We start from the raw sequence: 21,900 nt of genomic DNA on the forward strand, positions 1-21,900 counted from the left end.
AACTAAATGACAAATTTTATTCCATTGATTATCTGAAAATGGTTCTTGAAGTTCCAATTCCCAAGCACGCTTAACCTTATCATTAGACATCATTTGTAAATTCAATAGCCGTTTATGACGGCTATCAATCCTTTTTAGAATGGTTTAAGCTGAAAGATAACATCTATCATACTTGGTAAATGAGCAAATGGGTAATTTGGTAACAAATCACATTTATATATAAAAAAAAAATTCCTAACTTGTAAATATCTAAAAAAAATTGTGCATTAGATAAATCATATTTGTCCATTAGCTGAGAAAAAGACATTAAACAATCTTCTAAAAACAAATCTAGAAAAGTTATTATTCCCTTAGTTTTCCATGTTAAAAAGGCCTTGTCTAAACTTGATGGTTTAAAAAATAATAAAAATGGATATTACTAGACAGAACAAAGTTATTTAAGTCAAAAGATCTGCAAAACTGAAACCAAATTTTTAATGTATGTCTAACAATGGGACTAAGATCTTGTCTACCAATCTTAGAAAACAAAAAGGGAAGAGGAGCTCCCAGCAAAGAAGCCAAAGAGAAACCCTTTATTGAGTTCTCCTCCAAGTCCAACCATGAAGGACAGTCCTGTATATCTATACAGTGAATCCAAAAAGTAATATAACGAGTATTGATTGCCCAGTAATAGAGCTAAGGCCAAGCCACCATCTTTTTTAAATTTTTCCAATGAAGGTTTACTCACTCTGGAGTTTTTATTATTTCAGATATAGTTTAAGATCATAGAATCTATTCTATCAAAAAACGTTTTCGGGACAAAGGATGGAACAGCTTGAAACATATATAAGAATTTTGGTAAAATTGTCATTTTTATAGCACTTATTCAACCAATTAATGACAACGTCATAGGTGACCATTTGGAAAGCGTTTGTTGTGTATATTCAGTTAAAGGAAGAAAATTATATTTGTATAAATCTTCAAAATTTTTAGTAATTTTAATACCAAGATAGGTAAAATAATTTTAACAATATTACAAGGTATTAGATCATATTGATCTGAACAGTTATTAATAGGAAACAATTCACTTTTATATAAATTTAAATTGTATGCAGAGAAAGTACTAAATTCAGTAAATATGGGTAACATAGAAAGGATAGATTTCCTAGGGTTTGAAATGTAAACTAATAAGTCATCTGCGTACAACGAAACCTTATGTACTTTATCCCCTCTCTTAATACCCTGAACAGAGTTGGAATCCCTAAGAGCGGTAGCAAGTGGTTCTAAAGCCAAATTAAATAATAAAGGACTAAGAGGACAACCCTGACGGGTTCTTCTATATAGTCTAAAATAAGGAGATTGATTGTTAGTTATAACCGCAGCCATCGGGGCTTGATAGATCAGTTTGATCCAGGAGATAAATCCTGGACCAAAGTTAAATCTCTTCAAGACCTGAAATAAATAGGGCCATTCCACCCTATCAAAGGCTTTCTCTGCATCGAGAGAGACAATACATTCAGATTCTTTAACTGAGGGAGAATAAATAATATTTAACAATCTTCAAATAATAAAATGTAAATACCTATTTTTAATAAATCCAGTTTGATCATTTGAAATAACAGTAGGTAAAGTATTCTCAAGCCTATTAGCCAGAATTTTAGAAAGAATTTTGAAGTCCAAATTCAATTAGGAAATTGGTCTATAGGAGGCGCATTCAGATAGATCATTTCCTTTTTTTAGGGATCAATGAGATTGATGCCTCATAAAAAGTTTTCCCAGAGGATATAGAATCAGTGAAACTTTGACATAGATGTGATGTAAGCATTTCAGTAAAGGTCATATAAAATTCCACTGTATATTCATCTGGTCCCGCAGCTTTTCCTAATTGCATAGAGGATATAGCCCTAGCTATTTCCTCTTGTTTAATAGGTGCATCTAATGTGTTAATATCTTGAATAGAAATTTTAGGTATATTTAATTTTTGAAAAAAATCTATTCTTAAAGATAGTATTATCAGAAAATTCAGATTTATAAGGCTTAGAATAGAAATCCATAAATATCGTACTAATTTCATGAAGGTCTGATGTTTCAGTTCTATCTGGTCTACATATTTTCAAAATCTGTCTTCTGACCATATTTGCCTTCAACTGACCAGCCACCCATTTACCTGATTTATCACCATGTATGTAAAATTGACTTGTGGATTTAAAAAGTTGCTGCTCAATGGGGAAGGTCAAAAGCAGATCATGCTGTGTTGTTTGGAGTTCAACCCTTATATAGATCTTCACTAGGTCTTACTGAATATGTTTATCAATCTCTTTAATTTTATTAGTAATCACCAAAAGTTCCGCTTTGGTTTTCCTTCTTAAACCTGAATATGAAACTATCTGTCCCCTAAGAAAAGATTTCATCGTATCCCATATAACCAAATTTGACTTACCTTCAAGTTGTATTAAGTTCAAAAAATAAAGAAATTTGCTCCTTGATAAAACTAACAAAAGTTGGGTCTTGTAACAATACGGGATTCAATCTCCATTGTGACATTTTCGAAATATTATCAGAAAGCTTCAGAACTAATTTCATTGGTGCGTGGTCCAGCAACGCAATGATGTCATATGCACAGTCGGCAACGGAATACAACAATCATGTATCTACAAAAAAATAATCAATTCTTGAAATTTTATGATGTACATGTGGGGGCGGGGGGGGGGCGGGGAGAAGACTCTCTCTCATTCGGGTTTCTATATCTCCAGATATCCACCAAACCATATTCTAATAGAAAAGAATTAATACAAGTTGCCGCTTTATTAGGAAGCAACGGATTGGTTGATGACCTGTCAATCAATGGGTTAAGCCAACAGTTGAAGTCACCATCCATAATCAACTTATATTCGTTTAGATTCCGGAGCGCGGAAAATAGTTTTTTAAATTCAGGACTGTCTGAATTGAGTGCATAAACACACACCAAGGCCACCTTTTGACCACATAGCAAACCAGTGACAGTTAAATATCGTCCAATTAAATCAATAACGGTATTAAAATGTACAAAAGGGATTTTAGAGTTAACAAAAATAGATACCCCTCTAGTTTTATTTATTGATGAAGAATGGTGTAAAGGTCCCTTCCAGAATTTAAAAAAGCAACTTCCATCCTGTCTCCGTACATGAGTTTCTTGCGCGAAGATAATATCCGCATGAACTGTTTTTAATTTCTTAAAAATCTTTTTGTGCTTAATAGAATGATTCATGTTGTTCAAATTCCAAGAAATTATATTAATTTTATTAACATCCATGTTTAAGATTTAATTTTAAATTTTATAAAGGAAGCTATTGCACAAGCGCAAACTAGATCCAAAGGAAAAGACAGCACTGACTTGACCAGAAATGATGACATGATTGATACAAGATAAAACCTCTCAGAACTGCCCAGTGGAGAAAAAAACTACTCTTAATAGCCCCACCCCCCTTCCCCCAAAGAGCAAAAAAAAACACTATCCAGTAAGGGGATAGCATGCTATGACCCTAACCCCAATCTCCATTTTGCAGCTTTGTTAAGAAAGTTATATATTTACTCCACCGATTGTAGACATAATAAAAGAAATGAACAGATTTCAAATATTGTAATGTTATGTCTAACAATAGTTACATAGAACATAGAATAATACAGCACAGTACAGGCTCTTCGGCCCACAATATTGTGCTGACCCTCAAACCCTGCCTCCCATAGAAGCCCCCACCTTAAATTCCTCCATATACCTGTCTAGTAGTTTCTTAAACTTCACTAGTGTATCTGCCTCCACCACTGACTCAGGCAGTGCATTTCACGCACCGACCACTCTCTGAGTAAAAAACCTTCCTCTAATATCCCCCTTGAACTTCCCACCCCTTACCTTAAAGCCATGTCCTCTTGTATTGAGCAGTGGTGCCCTGGGGAAGAGGCGCTGGCTATCCACTCTATCTATTCCTCTTATTATCTTGTATACCTCTATCATGTCTCCTCTCATCATCCTCCTCTCCAAAGAGTAAAGCCCTAGCTCCCTTAATCTCTGATCATAATGCATACTCTCTAAAGCATTCTGGTAAATCTCCTCTGTACCCTTTCCAATGCTTCCACATCCTTCCTATAGTGAGGTGACCAGAACTGGACACAGTACTCCACGTGTGGCCTAACCAGAGTTTTATAGAGCTGCATCATTACATCGCAACTCTTAAACTCTATCCCTCGACTTATGAAAGCTAACACCCCATAAGCTTTCTTAACTACCCTATCTACCTGTGAGGCAACTTTCAGGGATCTGTGGACATGTACCCCCAGATCCCTCTGCTCCTCCACACTACCAAGTATCCTGCCATTTACTTTGTACTCTGCCTTGGAATTGGTCCTTCCAAAGTGTACCACCTCACACTTCTCTGGGTTGAACCCCATCTGCCACTTCTCAGCCCACTTCTGCATCCTATAGTTAAAACGTAGTTGGCGACGGCCATCTTAAATTCATCTAAAGTATATTAATCATGTATTCAGAAAAGGGTAAATCCAAGCAAATAATATATTACAACTGAAGTTTTTAAAAAAAACTTACAAATCATAGGACGTGTGTGTGTGTGTATCTCTCTCTCTCTCTCTCTCTCTCTCTCTCTCTCTCTCTCTCTCTCACTCACTCACTCACTCACTCACTCACTCACTCACTCACTCACTCACACACACACACACACACACACACACACACACACACACACACACACACACACACACACACACACACACACACACACACACACACACACACACACACACACACACACACACACACACCCCACCACCCATATTAATATTAAGGCAAGCAAGAAAAAATTAAATCAACCAGGTCCTGTGCAGACATCCATAAAATGTGAAACAGATTTTCTTCAGAACAATTATAGATATATACTAACTGTTAACAAATAATAAAATAAAATAAATAAAATTAAATCAGCCACATTCTGTACGAACATCCATAATACGTAGAACAGACTTTCCTCAAGGCATCTATAAACATCTCCCAGCTCAGGATTGTCTACTTAAGTTGCATTCAACATAGACTTAAACCCCTTAATAAATTCCCAACCTTATTCTGGAGAGTTAAACTTTTGTGGCTGAGAGTCAGGCGGAAAAATCATCAAACGTGCCGGATAACAAAGCGACAGATGACAATTCATTTTATATAATTCGGCCATCAATCCCTGGTATTTCCATCTTTCGGCATAGATTTCCAGGGCAAAGTCCTCCACCATATAAATTTCTGTTGAATTGTAGGTTAGCTTACCCCCTTTTTCTTGCCTCTCGGAGAATAGCTTCTTTGGTTGTAAAATAATGCAGGGATAGTACCAGTGGTCACGGACGTAGCTTGAATGAGAGCTTGGATCGTGAGATTCGAAAAGCTGTATCGAGTACAGGGTTCGCTTCAAGAATCTCATTAAAAAGTGAATACAGCATATCTGAAAAGAACTTTAACAGGTCACCAGTTTCAGTATTTTCGGGCAAACCCAATATACGTAAATTCCTTCTGCGCATGCTGCTATCTAAATTGGTCGTTTTTTTTCTTCGTTCTTGATAATTCCAAAGTAACTTCATTAAGTTTCTTTTCCATAGATGACAGCTTCAATTCTTGTTCGTTAATAGTTGCTATTGTAATTTATTTCGACTAGATGGGATAGTTGGCCACTTTGGGATTGAGTAACTTAAATTATTACACATTCATATTAGTCCAATCAAACAATATTTACCGGTTAAAATGTATTGGATTTAAAATTTCCAACAGAACCTAGTGTTCTACTTTGATCTAGAACCAAATGTGCCTCAACTACTCTGTTCTCAAGATGGTCAGGGACAACTGTGAATCAGTAAGAAACCCCTGGAACAAACGCCAAATGGCTATTCAAATTTTCATTTAGTGTGAACAGGCAATATAACTGCCAAACCTGATTGTGTATGCACCTTTCTGGAGAGATCACTGAATAATTAAACTTTTGTCCTTCCCTTATTTAGCTATGATAATTTTAAAGCTGTTCCCAGTTTTGTGTCAAGTGAAGTTGTCAAATACAGCACATCTCCATACACCTGCTTAACTATTGCTTACTAAGCCATTTGCAGATCTTAAAATGCTATATTTTTATACAACATTTTCATTAGATACATCTGTTTTTTTAGGTTCCATATAAATTAAAGGAGATGGATATAGAATGTGACAACTACAATCAAATCCCAGAGTCTCCTATTGGAAGGGAGGAAGATACTCATCTCTACATGGTCCCAAAGAAATATCGAAAGGTCTGATGCAAGAAAAAGCCATAGAATAGAATAGCACAGCACAGTACAGGCCCTTTGGCCCACACTGTTGTGCCGACCCTCAAACCCTGCCTCCCATAGAAGCCCCCACCTTAAATTCCTCCATATACCTGTCTAGTAGTCTCTTAAACTTCACTAGTGTATCTGTCTCCACCACTGACTCAGGCAGTGCATTCCACGCACCAACCACACTCTGAGTAAAAGACCTTCCTCTAATATCCCCTTTGAACTTCCCACCCCTTACCTTAAAGCCATGTCCTCTTGTATTGAGCAGTGGTGCCCTGGGGAAGAGGCACTGGCTATGCACTCTATCTATTCCACTTATTATCTTGTACACCTCTATCATGTCTACTCTCATCCTCCTTCTCTCCAAAGAGTAAAGCCCTAGCTCCCTTAATCTCTGATCATAATGCATACTCTCTAAAGCAGGCAGCATTCTGGTAAGTCTCCTCTGTACCCTTTCCAATGCTTCCACGTCCTTCCTATAGTGAGGTGACCAGAACTCGACACAGTACTCCAAGTGTGGCCTAACCAGAGTTTTATAGAGCTGCATCATTACATCGCAACTCTTAAACTCTATCCCTCGACTTATGAAAACTAACACCCCATAAGCTTGCTTAACTACCCTATCCACCTGTGAGGCAACTTTCAGGGATCTGTGGACATGTACCCCCAGATCCCTCTGCTCCTCCACACTACCAAGTATCTTACCATTTACTTTGTACTCTGCTTTGGAGTTTGTCCTTCCAAAGTGTACCACCTCACACTCCTCCGGGTTGAACCCCATCTGCCACTTCTCAGCCCACTCCTGCATCCTATCAATGTTTCTCTGCAATCTTTGACAATCCTCTACACTATCTACAACACCACCAACCTTTGTGTCGTCTGCAAACTTGCCAACCCACACACCTACCCCCACATCCAGGTCGTTAATAAAAATCACGAAAAGTAGAGGTCCCAGAACAGATCCTTGTGGGACACCACTAGTCACAATCCTTCAATCTGAATGTACTCCCTCCACCATGACCCTCTGCCTTCTGCAGGCAAGCCAATTTTGAATCCACCTGGCCAAACTTCCCTGGATCTCATGCCTTCTAACTTTCTGAATAAGCCTACCATGTGGAACCTTGTCAAATGCCTTACTAAAATCCATATAGATCACATCCACTGCACTACCCTCATCTATATGCCTGGTCACCTCCTCAAAGAACTCTATCAGGCTTGTTAGACACGATCTGCCCTTCACAAAGCCATGTTGACTGTCCTTGATCAGACCATGATTCTCTAAATGCCTGTAGATCCTATCTCTAAGAATCTTTTCCAACAGCTTTCCCACCACAGACGTAAGGCTCACTGGTCTATAATTACCCGGACTATCCCTACTACCTTTATTGAACAAGGGGACAATATTCGCCTCCCTCCAGTCGTCCGGTACCATTCCCGTGGACAACGAGGACATAAAGAGCCTAGCCAGAGGCTCAGTAATCTCTTCTCTCACCTCGTGGAGCAGCCTGAGGAATATTCCGTCAGGCCTCGGGGACTTATCTGTCCTAATGTATTTTAACAACTCCAACACCTCCTCTCCCTTAATATCAACATACTCCAGAACATCAACCTCACTCGTATTGCCCTCAACATCAAGTTTCCTCTCATTGGTGAATACCGAAGAGACGTATTCATTGAGGACCTCGCTCACTTGCACAGCCTCCAGGCACATCTTCCCACCTTTATCTCTAATCGGTCCTACCTTCACTCCTGTCATCCTTTTTTTTCTTAACATAATTGAAGAATGCCTTGGGGTTTTCCTTTACCCTACTCGCCAAGGCCTTCTCATGCCCCCTTCTTGCTCTTCTCAGCTCCTTCTTAAGCTCCTTTCTTGCTTCCCTATATTCCTCAATAGCCCCACCTGATCCTTGCTTCCTAAACCTCATGTATGCTGCCTTCTTCCACCTGACTAGATTTTCCACCTCACTTGTCACCCATGGTTCCTTCCCCCTACCATTCTTTATCTTCCTCACCTGGACAAATTTATCCCTAACATCCCGCAAGAGATCTCTAAACATCGACCACATGTCCATAGTACATTTCCCTGCAAAAACATCATCCCAATTCACACCCGCAAGTTCTAGCCTTATAGCCTCATAATTTGCCTTTCCCCAATTAAAATTTTCCTGTCCTCTCTGATTCTATCCTTTTCCATGATAATGCTAAAGGCCAGGGAGTGGTGGTTACTGTCCCCCAGATGCTCACCTACTGAGAGATCTGTGACCTGACCCGGTTCATTACCTAGTACTAGATCTGGTATGGCATTCTCCCTGGTTGGCCTGTCCACATATTGTGACAGGAATCCGTCCTGGACACACTTAACAAACTCTGCCCGATCTAAACCCTTGGAACTAATCAGGTGCCAATCAATATTAGGGAAGTTAAAGTCACCCATGATAACAACCCTGTTATTTTTGCACCTTTCCAAAATCTGTCTCCCAATCTGCTCCTCTGTATCTCTGCTGCTACCAGGGGGCCTATAGAATACCCCCAATAGAGTAACTTTTCCCTTCCAGTTCCTGACTTCCACCCATATTGACTCAAAAGAGGATCCTGCTACATTATCCACCCTTTCTGTAGCTGTAATAGTATCCCTGACCAGTAATGCCACCCCTCCTCCCCTTTTTCTGCCCTCTCTATCCCTTTTAAAGCACTGAAATCCAGGAATACTGAGAATCCATTCCTGCCCTGGTGCCAGCCAAGTCTCTGTAATGGCCACTACATCATAATTCCATGTATGTATCCAAGCTGTCAGTTCATCACCTTTGTTCCTGATGCTTCTTGCATTGAGGTACACACATTTCAGCCCTTCTACCTTACTGTCTTTACACCGTTTATTCTGCTTCTCTTTCCTCAAAGCCATACTTTGAGTTAGTTTATCATTCAGCATCTGGCTGTCTTGAGTACTGAGGTTTAAAGTTAAATCAATACTGATGTCACCTTAAAGAGAACAAAGAAGATGTGATAATTCAGTTTTGAAAGCTAAATTATTTTAATAATAAGAATAGTTTACTAGGATATGTTCCTGTTCCAGCATATTATGCTTTAAGAAATTTGTCACCCTGAAAGTGTGATGTGATTTGACCTGGGCTGCTTTCTAATGCTTGGCAAACTTCTGGCTATTTTGTTTTCCATAAGTCAGCCACCCAGATCTCTTTCTCAGGTTTCCATCGCAGTGTTTGTCGGCCCACTGTCCTGGCATAAGAAGATTGAAGATTATTCAGTGGTGGAAAGCTCACAGACATGGATATGGAATTTTGAGGCATCTTGCGCTGTATTTTGTCAGGGAGAATATATGGATGTGTTGGCCAAGGTTCTGAATTAGCTAGCACTCTGCTTCTTCATTAACCTGGATTTTTTTTTTGCCTGATCTTCAACCAGCATCTTTTTTCCACTCTTCCCCTTCCTCCTCTCCTATCTTCCCTTCCCTACTCTCCAACTCCAACCCCACCCACCTCCACCACCGTCACTTCCTTTGAGGTAAATATTTTTTCTCTTCCATTATTAATTGGGCAATGCAATAGCTGTATGCATTTTGGTTTTAACTACGAGAATGATTATAAAGAACTCTTGGGCATCTGTCTAAGTTATACAACAGTTTGATTGTAAATGTATTTGTTTAGGTTACTATCAAATATTCGAAACTTGGTTTGGAAGACTTTGATTTCAAGCACTACAACAAGACTTTGTTTGCGGGGCTGGAGCCACACATTCCCAATGCTTACTGCAACTGCATGATTCAGGTCAGGGGCATTCTTTCATTCTTTCATGGCCTTCCCATAGTTAGCACTAATACATATTAAATGAAAGTGCATTAACACTCTGGTTATGATAATGGAGGTTGTGATTTTAATGGGGGAAGTTTGCATTCTAGTTTTCTGTTACCGTGGGTTAGTACTCCATTCTGCAATTCATAATAATCTTCCATAAGGCCTTGGCCAAATCATAATTTTTGCAAAATTTACAGATTCTATAATCAACGAATTGCAAGACTTTTACAGCATGAGAAAGGCCATTTGATGTGCTAGTATTGTACTGGCTGTACCCAAGAGCAATCCAGCTAATCCAATTCCCCTATCCTTGCCTCATAGTGCTGTGAATTCCTTCATTTTGGGTAGTTATCCATCTACCTTTTGAAAACTACTACTGAATTTACTTCTGCTATCAGATCATAATTACGTTTTTAAAAGATTTTCTTTTGCCTTTCATCATTTTGTTTGTTCTTATGTTTTCTTTTTGGTCTTCCACTAGTAAGGCATCTCTCTCTATTTATTCTGTCCCCTTAATGCTTTTAAATACCTTTAATCTCTTTGCAACCTTCTCTCTTTACTTGAACAACCTGTGGTTTCAGTCTCTGCACATAACTAATGTCCCTCATCTCCATAATCAGCTTACTAAGATTCTTCATATTTAAATATTTGTTGCCCAGAAATTGACGCAATATCAAGTTGTCATAGAGCCAGTGTCTTTTTTTCCCTGAGGAAAAAGCTCTCAGAGGGAACAGGTCAGGATCAGAAGTCAGTCGACTAGGGGGAAAATGGTGGGTGTGACTATGCGCATGCTTTATCATCACACTTAATTCACTGAGGTGCTCAAATTGAAACAATAGTTAATTTATTTTCTATTTATTGAAATGCAGCACAGAATAGGTCCTTCTGGCCCTTTGAGCTGCACTGTCCAGCAACCCTAGATTTAATCCTAGCCTAATGACAGGACAATTTACAATGACCAATTAACCTACCAACCAGCACTTCTTTGGACTGGGAGAGGAAGTCGACACACCCAGAGGAAACCCAAATGGTCACGGAGACCGTACAAACTCTTTACAGACAATGGTGGGAATTGAACCTGAAATGCTGGTTCTGTAAAACGTTGTGCTACCATGCCACCCCTTTGTAGTGTGTTTGAAGTTCATTTATTTCCCTGTATAGAACTAGTTCATTTGCAAATTCATTCTTTTTTGCTAAATGGACACTACTAGTTTCATTGTGCTTCACTTTGTTGTGCACATATTAATGAGAAATTTATTTGTTTCCACGGCAACTGTTTTAAAAAAATCTTTGCAGTTTGCAAAAGTGAGAGAGTAAGTGGAATTAAAGTATTTACTAATGTAGATGTAGGTAGACTGCTAATTGAATCATTATTGCTGAAAAGTGTGGGATAAGCAAATAAATTGATTTTCTTTTCCCACTCTAGTGTGTGTGTGTGTGTGTGTGTGTGTGTGTGTGTGTGTGTGTGTGTGTGTGTGCGCGCACGCTTTATGCAAGTGTGACAAGCCACAAAGGTCAGATATGGTTTTGTGACCATAATCTCTATGTACTACGCCTTCCCAATTTCCAGTTACCGCTGCCTGGTAGTAAATAAATTGCAGGTGTTTCTCCATAAACAGGAAGAAACAGTAGAAAAAATAAGGAACAAAAGTGTGAGTATGTCATGAAGCCACCTTGGTTTTTATGATTTTGGCTGATCTTGTTCATTTTCCTGTCAAAATCCTTGATTCTCTCATCATTCAAGTATTTATCTTGAATATCTTCAATAACTGCATCCACAGCTCTTGGAGAGAAAATTTCAAAGATTCACAACCCTCAAATGAAGTGCTTCCTTATCCAAATCGGAAATGTCTGAACCCTTGCCCTGAGAGTGTCATGTGTATTTAGCCAGAAGAAAGTGCCTCAGCATCAACCTGTCTGTTCTTTTCAAAATCTTGTTTTATTGCGATAATAATATAGAATAGTACAGCACAGTACAGGCCCTTCAGCCCACAATGTTGTGCCGACCCTCAAACCCTGCCTCCCATAGAAGCCTCCACCTTAAATTCCTCCATATACCTGTCTAGTAGTCTCTTAAACTTCACTAGTGTATCTGCCACCACCACTGATTCGGGCAGTGCATTCCACGCACCAACCACTCTCTGAGTGAAAAAACCTTCCTCTAATATCCCCCTTGAACTTCCCACCCCTTACCTTAAAGCCATGTCCTCTTGTATTGAGCAGTGGTGCCCTGGGGAAGAGGCGCTGGCTATCCACTCTATCTATTCCTCTTATTATCTTGTACATCTCTATCATGTCTCCTCTCATCCTCCTCCTCTCCAAAGAGTAAAGCCCTAGCTCCCTTAATCTCTGATCATAATGCATACTTTCTAAACCAAGCAGCATCCTGGTAAATCTCCTCTGTACCCTTTCCAATGCTTCCACATCCTTCCTATAGTAAGGTGACCAGAACTGGACACAGTACTCCAAGTGTGGCCTAACCAGAGTTTTATAGAGCTGCATCATTACATCGCAACTCTTAAACTCTATCCCTCGACTTATGAAAGCTAACACCCCATAAGCTTTCTTAACTACCCTATCCACCTGTGAGGCAACTTTCAGGGATCTGTGGACATGTACCCCGAGATCCCTCTGCTCCTCCACACTACCAAGTATCCTACCATTTACTTTGTGCTCTGCCTTGGAGTTTGTCCTTCCAAAGTATACCACCTCACACTTCTCCGGGTTGAACTCCATCTGCCACTTCTCAGCCCACTTCTGCATCCTATCAATGTCTCTCTGCAATCTTTGACAATCCTCTACACTATCTACAACACCACCAACCTTTGTGTTGTCTGCAAACTTGCCAACCCCCACATCCAGGTCGTTGATAAAAAAATCACGAAAAGTAGAGGTCCCAGAACAGATCCTTGTGGGACACCACTAGTCACAATCCTTCAATCTGAATGTACTCCCTCCACCACCGCCCTCTGTCTTCTGCAGGCAAGCCAATTCTGAATCCACCTTGGCCAAACTTTCCTGGATCCCATGCCTTCTAACTTTCTGAATAAGCCTACTGTGTGGAACCTTGTCAAATGCATTACTAAAATCCATATAGATCACATCCACTGCACTACCCTCATCTATATGCCTGGTCACCTCCTCAAAGAACTCTTATCAGGCTTGTTAGACACGATCTGCCCTTCACAAAGCCATGCTGACTGTCCCTGATCAGACCATGATTCTCTAAAGGCCTATAGATCCTATCTCTAAGAATCTTTTCCAACAGCTTTCCCACCACAGATGTAAGGCTCACTGGTCTATAATTACCCGGACTATTCCTACTACCTTTTTTGAACAAGGGGACAACATTCGCCTCCCTCCAATCCTCCGGTACCATTCCTGTGGACAATGAGGGCATAAAGATCCTAGCCAGAGTCTCAGCAATCTCTTCCCTTGCCTCGTGGAGCAGCCTGGGGAATATTCTGTCAGGCCCCGGGGACTTATCTGTCCTAATGTATTTTAATAACTCCAACACCTCCTCTCCCTTAATATCATCATGCTCCAGAACATCAACCTCACTCATATTGTCCTCACCATAACCTCTCATTCTCTTAAACTTCACGGAATTCTGACAACTCTTGCTTGGACTGTCCTCTTCAGATAACTCCTTTATTCTGGGAGGAAAGTAATTAGACTTTGACTTTTCTTTTTGCTGGCTCTGAAGGATCCAACTAAAAGATTTAATTTCATTTCCTTTTGGCTTTGGGTCTAGTCCCACTGTATCAAAATGTTCCAAATTAGATATTTCTGGATGTTGAACTGTCGATCTCATTCCTGCATTGGGGAGATGGGACAATTGAGCTGGTGTAGTAGTGAGTGAGTTGTTTCTTTTTTATTATCCTTGAAGTTCATTGTTTGGACAGGGTAGAATGAGCTGTGCTTTCTAACAGAAATATACCCTGTTTAATAGGGGAACTTTGTGGAAGGCTCTATTTTCCAGGAAAAAAAATCTATTACATCCATGTGAAAGCTTACAATCTAAGATGTATACAATCCAAATTACAAAAATTATTTGTCTTAATTTTTTATGGATTTGTTTTGTTTCCTATAATTTCTTCTCCCATTGGAAGGTGTTGTATTTACTGGAGCCCATCCGCTGCCATGTTCAAAACCATCTGTGTCAGAAGGAGTTTTGCTTGGGATGTGAACTTGGATTTCTATTTCACATGCTCGATCTCTCAAGAGGTGACCCATGTCAGGTAAATGAACATTTGAGCTAGTAAAATGGACTTGACTTGTATTTACTTGATGTGATCATTGGCTGTAATACATATGGTGGGGATTGTTTTAAATGCATTGCCTTGGCCAGAATTGCCATCCATATCTTGCATATTATTAGAACCAACAGCTGCTGGAAACACTCTTGGGCAGCATCGATAAAGAACAGGCAAAAGCTGTATGGAAAACACTATCATAAAAATTGTCCAGTCAAAAAATTCCCATCTCATTTTATTAATTCACAGGATGTGGATGTTGGCTGGGAAGGCCAGCGTTTATTGCTCATTCTTAGTTGCCCCTGAGAAGATGATGGTGAGTTAATTTCTTGAACAACTGTAGTCCTTCTGGTGAAGGTGCTTCCACAGTGCTGGTGAAGAGAATTCCATGATTTAGACCCATTGATAATAGAGGAACAGTGGTGTGTCTCTCAAATCGCTTCCTTGGAAATCAGCCTGTCTTTAAGAAGATACTTCTAAAAATTAAAGCTATCCTGTAACTTTAATGATTAAATCCAATCAAGAATGTATTATTGAACTTTAATTTAATTGTACTAGACAAGTTTAGTTCTGAAATGTGGTTTATTCATGATGCGTGAATAGACTTGGAGCAGTGTTTCATGATGGCTGGTGGTAGGCACTACAAGTAGTGTGAATCATTCAGGAAATTCGCATTAAGCTGATAATTTTAGTATAATGAATTGTATGTTGGTGAATTTAATAATTGTATGAACTTGGATAAAGGTGAAATAACTAATTTCAGTTCTGCAATTTTAAAACAGGAAATGGTGAATTTGCAAAGCAGCTGAGTGTCTGAAAGAAGATTTCCATCCACAATGTTAATTTATCTTTCAGATGCTGAATGGTGTGCTTTATATTTCTAGGTTCAATTTTTTAAAACAAATTCCTGATGTCCAATATTTCTGTCACCTTTTTTGCAATTAATTTTTATTTCAAGACCAATCTATCCTTCCTTTGATCTCTCCCAGTTGCAATTATGTTGTAGGTCAGGGTACCTTAGATGCTTCCAAGGCAATTCTATCTAGTTTGTTCAGGTTAATCGCACTGATTATTCAATATATTTGCCTGGCTACCTGCTGTGCCAGTGGTGAATTGGCAGGTTTTAGTTGGTGTTTGATTCCTTCTATGATTAGCAGCATCAGGAGTGGGTCTTTAAGTTTGTATTCTACCATTTTTGCCAATATTGTATGTTGCATTTTGCTATTATCAGAACATGAAACTTAAGACACTACAGCAGAGGAATAGGCCCTTCTGTGCCGACCATGATGTCCATCTAACCTGCACATGGTCCATGTCCCTCTACTCCCTCCATGTCTGTTCTGTCTGTCTGTATGCCTCTTAAACATTTGTCATATCTGCATCTTCCACTTCTGCTTAAAGTGCATTCCAGGCACCTGCCTCTCTGTATTCAAATATTGCCTGAGCAATTTTGTGCAGCTTCAGCATGACTTTCTGATTTTTGTATTTAAGTGCCCCGACCAATGAAGGCAACCATGATGTATCACACAAATACTGGAAAAACTCAGCAGTTCAGGCAGCATCTATGGAGGGGCATAAATGATTGCATTTTGGGCAACAACCCTTCATCTGGACAAGCATGATGTATGCCTTCTTTCACACTATTCACTTGTGTTGCCACTTTCAGAGAGTTATGCTTCCAAGTTCCAAGCTATGTTTCAAAGCTTATTGTGCAGTTTTTTTAAAACAGAAAATGTTCCAAAACTGAAGTGGAATCTTGTGTCTTAATCTAGGGCTCATGCCTAACGCCACTTACCTAATTTGCTAGCTACTAACTGCTTACTCTTGGTCCTAGATGCCAAAATATCTCTACCCAAGATGGCTAAGAAATATGCCCATGTGGTCAACCTGTCTTCCAGAATGCCTAGTGACATCAACTTTAGATTTTCCTCCTGTCTTTATTTTCAAAACTCTGGCACGGAGTTCAATCCATGGGGAAACTGACCTTAATCCTACTACACTAGCTTAATTACTACTGATACTTCCTTGTAACTAAAAGAGAAAGACCAAAACAACCTTTTCCAGCTTGGCCTTACAATTTATCATGGGTTCAATATTTTAACATGCCTGTATCCTCGAATGTTGAAACAGGTGAATGTCAGATTTGTGTCCTCTAATTCAGGGGTCCCCAACCTTTTTTGCACCGCGGACCGGTTTAATATTGACAATATTCTTGAGGACTGGCCAATGGGGGGGGGGGGGGGGGGGGGAGGAGTGGGAGGAGTGTTCAAGTAGGGTTGTCAACTTTCTCACTCCCAAATAAGGGACAAAAGTAGCAGTCAAATACAGGACACTTGTGTTTACCCTGAGAAAGACTACCATGACCATGAAGCCTTGCGCGGGCACCTGTGTGCGCATGCGTGTACGTGATGATTTTTTTTTTTTTTCCTCTCTCTCTCTACAAATTGGTTTTGGCGTAATCTTCCCGATTCTGTTAAGTGAAACTACACTGCACATTATTTCTACTTTATATATGCTGTGTATTTATCATATAATTCCTGCTTTTACTATATGTTAATGTTATTTTAGGTTTTATGTGTTATTTGGTATGATTTGGTAGGTTATTTTTTGGTCTGGGAATGCTCAAATTTTTCCCATATAAATTAATGGTAATTGCTTCTTTGCTTTACGCCATTTCGGCTTACGAGCAGTTTCATAGGAGCACTCTACCTTAGCGGGGCAAATACAGGACAAGGGCGGTCCCATATGGGACAAACCAATTTAGCCCAACATGCGGGTTGTTCCGGCTAACACAGGGCAGTTGGCAACCTTGTGTTCGTGTTCAAGTTCAACAGTGCGTGACAAGGAATGAGGAAAGGTGCAGCTGACTTAATCGTTTCATATCGCCAAATCATATTGTTTCCTCGCGGCCCGGTAGCACATGCTTTGCAGCCTGGTGGTCGGGGACCACTGCTCTAATTGGTCCTTTCCAAATGATCTCTCAAGCCATAAAATGACATGTTGGGAGGTATGCACAAATAATGTTCTTTGTATAGTCTGTTGTTGAAGAGTTCTTCTCTATCTCTGGCACATGCCCTGTCAAAAATAAATAGCAGGCAAAAATCATTGAATTCAAGAAAAAAAAACTGCTACCTACCAGGGTATATAATACTAGTAGTCCCAGCATTACGCAAGGGTTCAATTTCAGTGAACTGTGTAGCAGGGATAATTAGGAAGGCTAACAGAATTTTGCTGTTTATTGCCATAGAATTGAATGTTAAAAATGGGGGCATTATGCTTCAGTTGTATAAGGCATTTTGAGAGATCTCATCAATACTGAATTACAGTATTGGTCTTGTTTAGGGAAGGAATGTAAATGTGTTGGAAGCAGTTCAGCAAATGTTTATTGGGTGAATACCTGGAATGGGGAAGGTTGTGTAATGAGCAAAATTTTGGACTGAGGTTTTTCTCTGGAGTTTGGAGCACAAAGAGGACTTGATTGAAACACAAGATCTTGCAGGGTCTTGACAGGGTCAATATTTCTTGTGGGGGGGAAAAGTTAGAACTGGGAGTCACTGTTTGAAGATGAGGGGTTGCCTATTTAAAATGGGTAAGACAAATTTATTTTTCGATGGTCATGAATCTTTCAAAAATGTGTGTGTATATATTGTATATTATGGTAGATAAGGTTCTTGATAATTAAGTGGGTGAAAAGGTTGCTGTAGATGAATGGTCTCACTGCTGTAAAGAAGTGTGCTGAGGACGCAGGCCCTGTAGACTGCAACTTTGGTGTGCGTCGTCAGCTTTCTGTTCTCGCAGGCTCTCTTTGTCAGCCTGGCGAATGTTGAGGCTGCTCGTCCGATCCGTCTATTGATCTCAGGGTCTAGGGAGAGGCTGTCCGTGATGGTGGAGCTAAGGTATGTAAACTCGTGAACTACCTCCAGCTCGTAGTTGTTGATGGTAATGGCAGGGGGGTGCTCAACGCCTTGGCCCAACACGTTGGTTTTCTTCAGGCTGATGGTCAAGCTGAAGTCCTGGCAGGCTCTTGAGAAGCTGTCCATGAGGCGTTGCAGTTGCTCTTCAGAGTGTGTTGCCAGTGCCGCATCGTCTGCAAACAACATGTCCCTGATGAGTACTTCACGAACCTTAGTTTTTGCCCTCAGCCGGGACAGACTGAACTGTCTCCCGTCCGATCTGGTGTAGAGGTAGACACCATCAGTTGATGTTCCAAAGGCGTGCTTCAGCATGACTGCGAAGAAGATGCCAGACAGGGTGGGGGCAAGCACACAGCCCTACTTCACACTGCTGCGGGTGTTGAAGGCCTCCGAAGAAGAGCTGTTGAACTGAACGACGCCCTTCATGTCTGTGTAGAATGACTGAACTATCCTGAGGAGCCTCGGGGGACAACCAATCCTGGTGAGGATCTTGAACAGGCTGTCTCTGCTCACAAGGTCGAAGGCCTTCGTGAGGTCAATGAAAGCGACGTAGAGTGGTTGTCTTTGCTCTCTGCATTTCTCTTGTAGCTGTCGAAGGGAGAAGATCATGTCAATTGTGGAGCGTTCTGACCTGAAACCCCACTGAGACTCGAGAAATACCCTTTTGGCTATTTTCTGCAGTCTGTTCAGGACCACACGGGTGAAGACCTTCCCAACGCTGCTCAGCAAGGAGATTCCCCTGTAGCTGTTACAGTCGCTTCTGTCCCCTTTGTTCTTATATATGGTGACAATGTTGCAGTCTCATGTCTTGCCTCTGGAGCTTCTACTACAGACAAGAGCGGCGTCTCAATGCCTTCCACCTTCGCAGCCTGAGACGCATCCTGGACATCAAGTGGACTGACCAAGTCACCAACAATGAGGTCCTGGCCCGCGCCCAGATGCCCAGCCTCTTCACCCTGCTCCAACAACGCCATCTCTGCTGGCTGGGCCACGTACACCACATGTCAGACGGGAGAATCCCGAAAGACCTGCTGTACGGGGAACTGGCCTCCGGCAAGAGAGCACAAGGGTGGCCCCATCTTCGTTTCAAAGACGTTTGCAAGAGAGACATGAAGTCACTGAACATGAATGTCGAGAGGTGGGAGGACATCGCAAGCGATCTCTCTCTCTGGAGGCTGGAACTATGCAGAGGTCTAAAAAGAGGAGAAGAGAAGCTGAGGCTTGCTGCTGAAGAAAAGCGCACTCGTTGGAAAAACAGCACCAAGACAACACTGGAGGACAGCACCTTCAAGTGCAGTAGCTGCAGCTGAGACTGTCACTCCCGTGTGGGACTCTACAGCCACAACAGACGCTGCTCTAACACAGACTGAAGCAAGACTTTCCAGGCGCAGATCCATGGTCTCGTGAGACTAATGAGCATGAATGGGAATGAGGTGTTGAGGTTATAAACCAGGTCACTGAAATCTTGCTGAATGGTGAAGCAGGCTTGAGGGGTCTTCTAGCTTCTCCCAGTTTATACATGTTTGCGTTGGTATGTTTGTTGAATGGTAGACCAAAACTGAGGAAACATTTCGTAATAAGTTTGGAAGTAACAAATTGAATATTGAACTCATTGTCAACAGCTAAACCAAGAAAACAGATTGATTGGTCAGAAACACTTCAACTCATTGTGACTCGTCTATCCATCTAGAAATCTGCATGTCATGGGAAGAACTTTGGGGGGGTGGGGAGGGTGGACATGCAAGGGAAAGCTTCATTTTCCTCCATTGACTTACAAATACTGGAAATGTACAACAGGCTTCTTGTTGGTGGGGTGGGAGAAAAACAAGTGTTTAATATTACGGTTGTAAACCTTTAAAAGGCAGGGAGAAGAAAGGAATTCTGCACTTTGACAGGTTGAGCCACTTTCCTTTGTGTTGATGATTAGTGTGATGGCTTCTCTTGAATAGAGGTAACTCTGTAGAATTAAATGATGATTAACACTACTCTTCTCTGCTGTCAAACATCTTGCACCTAATCTCAAAAACAGATGACCACAGTTGCAGTTAAACTATGGATGGCTATAAAGTTGGGGATTTTAAAAGTAATTTTTTGTTTCTTTTTATTTTGTCTAATAGGCCAGCAATTTCCTTCGTGCTTTCCGAACTATTCCTGAGGCATCAGCTCTGGGCTTAATCTTGGCGGATTCAGATGAGGCAACTGGAAAGGTGAACCTTGGCAGACTCATACAAAGCTGGAACCGGTTCATATTGACACAGCTGCACCAGGAGACACAAGAGCAGGAAGGACCACAGGCCTATCGGAGTGTCATGGGGAGGTGAGGCAGCACCTTCTGTAAGATAGATTCTAGATTCAGTTACATAACGTCCATGCTTCAGATACATTGCCCTGTGCAATGGGAACTACTTGTACTTCAGGGAAATCTGTCATTGGTATCTTTTCGATTGTTATGAACAGAGCAGCCATTTCTGAAAATCCATTATTTGACAGATTTTTTTTTGTACCATTGCATAGCTGATGTTATGTGTCTTGTATTTAGACTGCTGTAGGTAACACTGTACCTGAGAACCAAAGGAAGATATTTTGATGTGGTTTTGCTTCTATCTTCACTGTTCACTCTACTGCATTCTAAATCGTAATACTGTAGTGAATGGAGAAAAGACCTCATGGTTTGTGATACCCCCTTGTCCTTCATATGCCAAAATTCCTGGTCTGTTTGTATTATGTTGATCATAATGTTCTATTTAAATGCAACACTCTCATGAACAGTTTTGTTTTCAACTTCAGTACATTTGGATCCTCTGGTGAATCTGTAATAGGGAAGCTGTTTGGTTGTGAAGTTGAGAACTGTAGCACTTGCCGTTGTGGGAAGGAAACTGTTCGAGTTTCTTCAAGCCTGCTTTTTACATTGCAATATCCTGATATAAATATTGTTGGTGAGTAATGCATGAAAACTTTGTTTTGTCATCACTATTACCCCTTTTCACCAGAATAATTGTCTGTATGAAACTCAGTTCTCTATGACTTTGCGTAGTTTTTGTATTTCATTTACAGAAGTGTCAATTTAACTAGATGTCAGTAACTCATGAAATGTATTGGTCTCAAAATGCTTTGTATGTCAAGAAAGGTTTTTAAAAAATGTTTCAATGTACTTTGCCAGCTTTTCCCATTCATAATTTAGAAATGCTCTATGTAAACTTGCCACATAGTAATTTCAGTGTTCCACTCATATCAAAGCTCTGTGCCTTTCAATCTGTACCATAGAGAAAATCCTAGGTTGGAACCAATTCCCAAATTGCCACATGTTTTAATCAAGAAGTTCAAATTCTGAGAAATCTGTATTGGATGAAAATGACAATGTTTGACTTGCATTCTTACACCTGGATCCAGTTATCCTCCATTCTCTAACCTTGTTTTACCTGAAGTTTACATTGTCTTGTCTTCCCAAATGGTAATCTACTTGTAATATATTGCTCATTGGGTAAAATGAGTACTCCCTATTGGTCTTTACTTTAATAATCTACCCTCAGAATTGGCTTAAGCTGAAACACTAGTGTATCAGAAGAGGTACAGAACATCTAAATCAAACTGCTGTGGATCCTATGATGATCT

At 40.4% G+C, this 21,900-nt stretch overlaps 1 protein-coding gene across 6 annotated transcripts in view; it reads left to right on the forward strand.

Annotated features, from left to right (window-relative positions):
* pan2 (poly(A) specific ribonuclease subunit PAN2) overlaps positions 1-21,900 on the forward strand; it is a 137,299-nt gene that overhangs the window by 30,472 nt on the left and 84,927 nt on the right. For all 6 annotated transcript variants that reach the window (XM_072248906.1, XM_072248908.1, XM_072248905.1 and 3 more), the window contains exons 9-13: positions 6,166-6,285; positions 9,972-10,091; positions 14,231-14,359; positions 20,406-20,605; positions 21,076-21,224. In XM_072248906.1, coding sequence (XP_072105007.1) covers positions 6,166-6,285; positions 9,972-10,091; positions 14,231-14,359; positions 20,406-20,605; positions 21,076-21,224 — 718 coding nt within the window. The remainder of the gene's footprint in view (positions 1-6,165; positions 6,286-9,971; positions 10,092-14,230; positions 14,360-20,405; positions 20,606-21,075; positions 21,225-21,900) is intronic.

This window comes from Mobula birostris, chromosome X (assembly GCF_030028105.1).
Source record: "Mobula birostris isolate sMobBir1 chromosome X, sMobBir1.hap1, whole genome shotgun sequence".
Lineage (NCBI taxonomy): Eukaryota > Metazoa > Chordata > Chondrichthyes > Myliobatiformes > Myliobatidae > Mobula > Mobula birostris.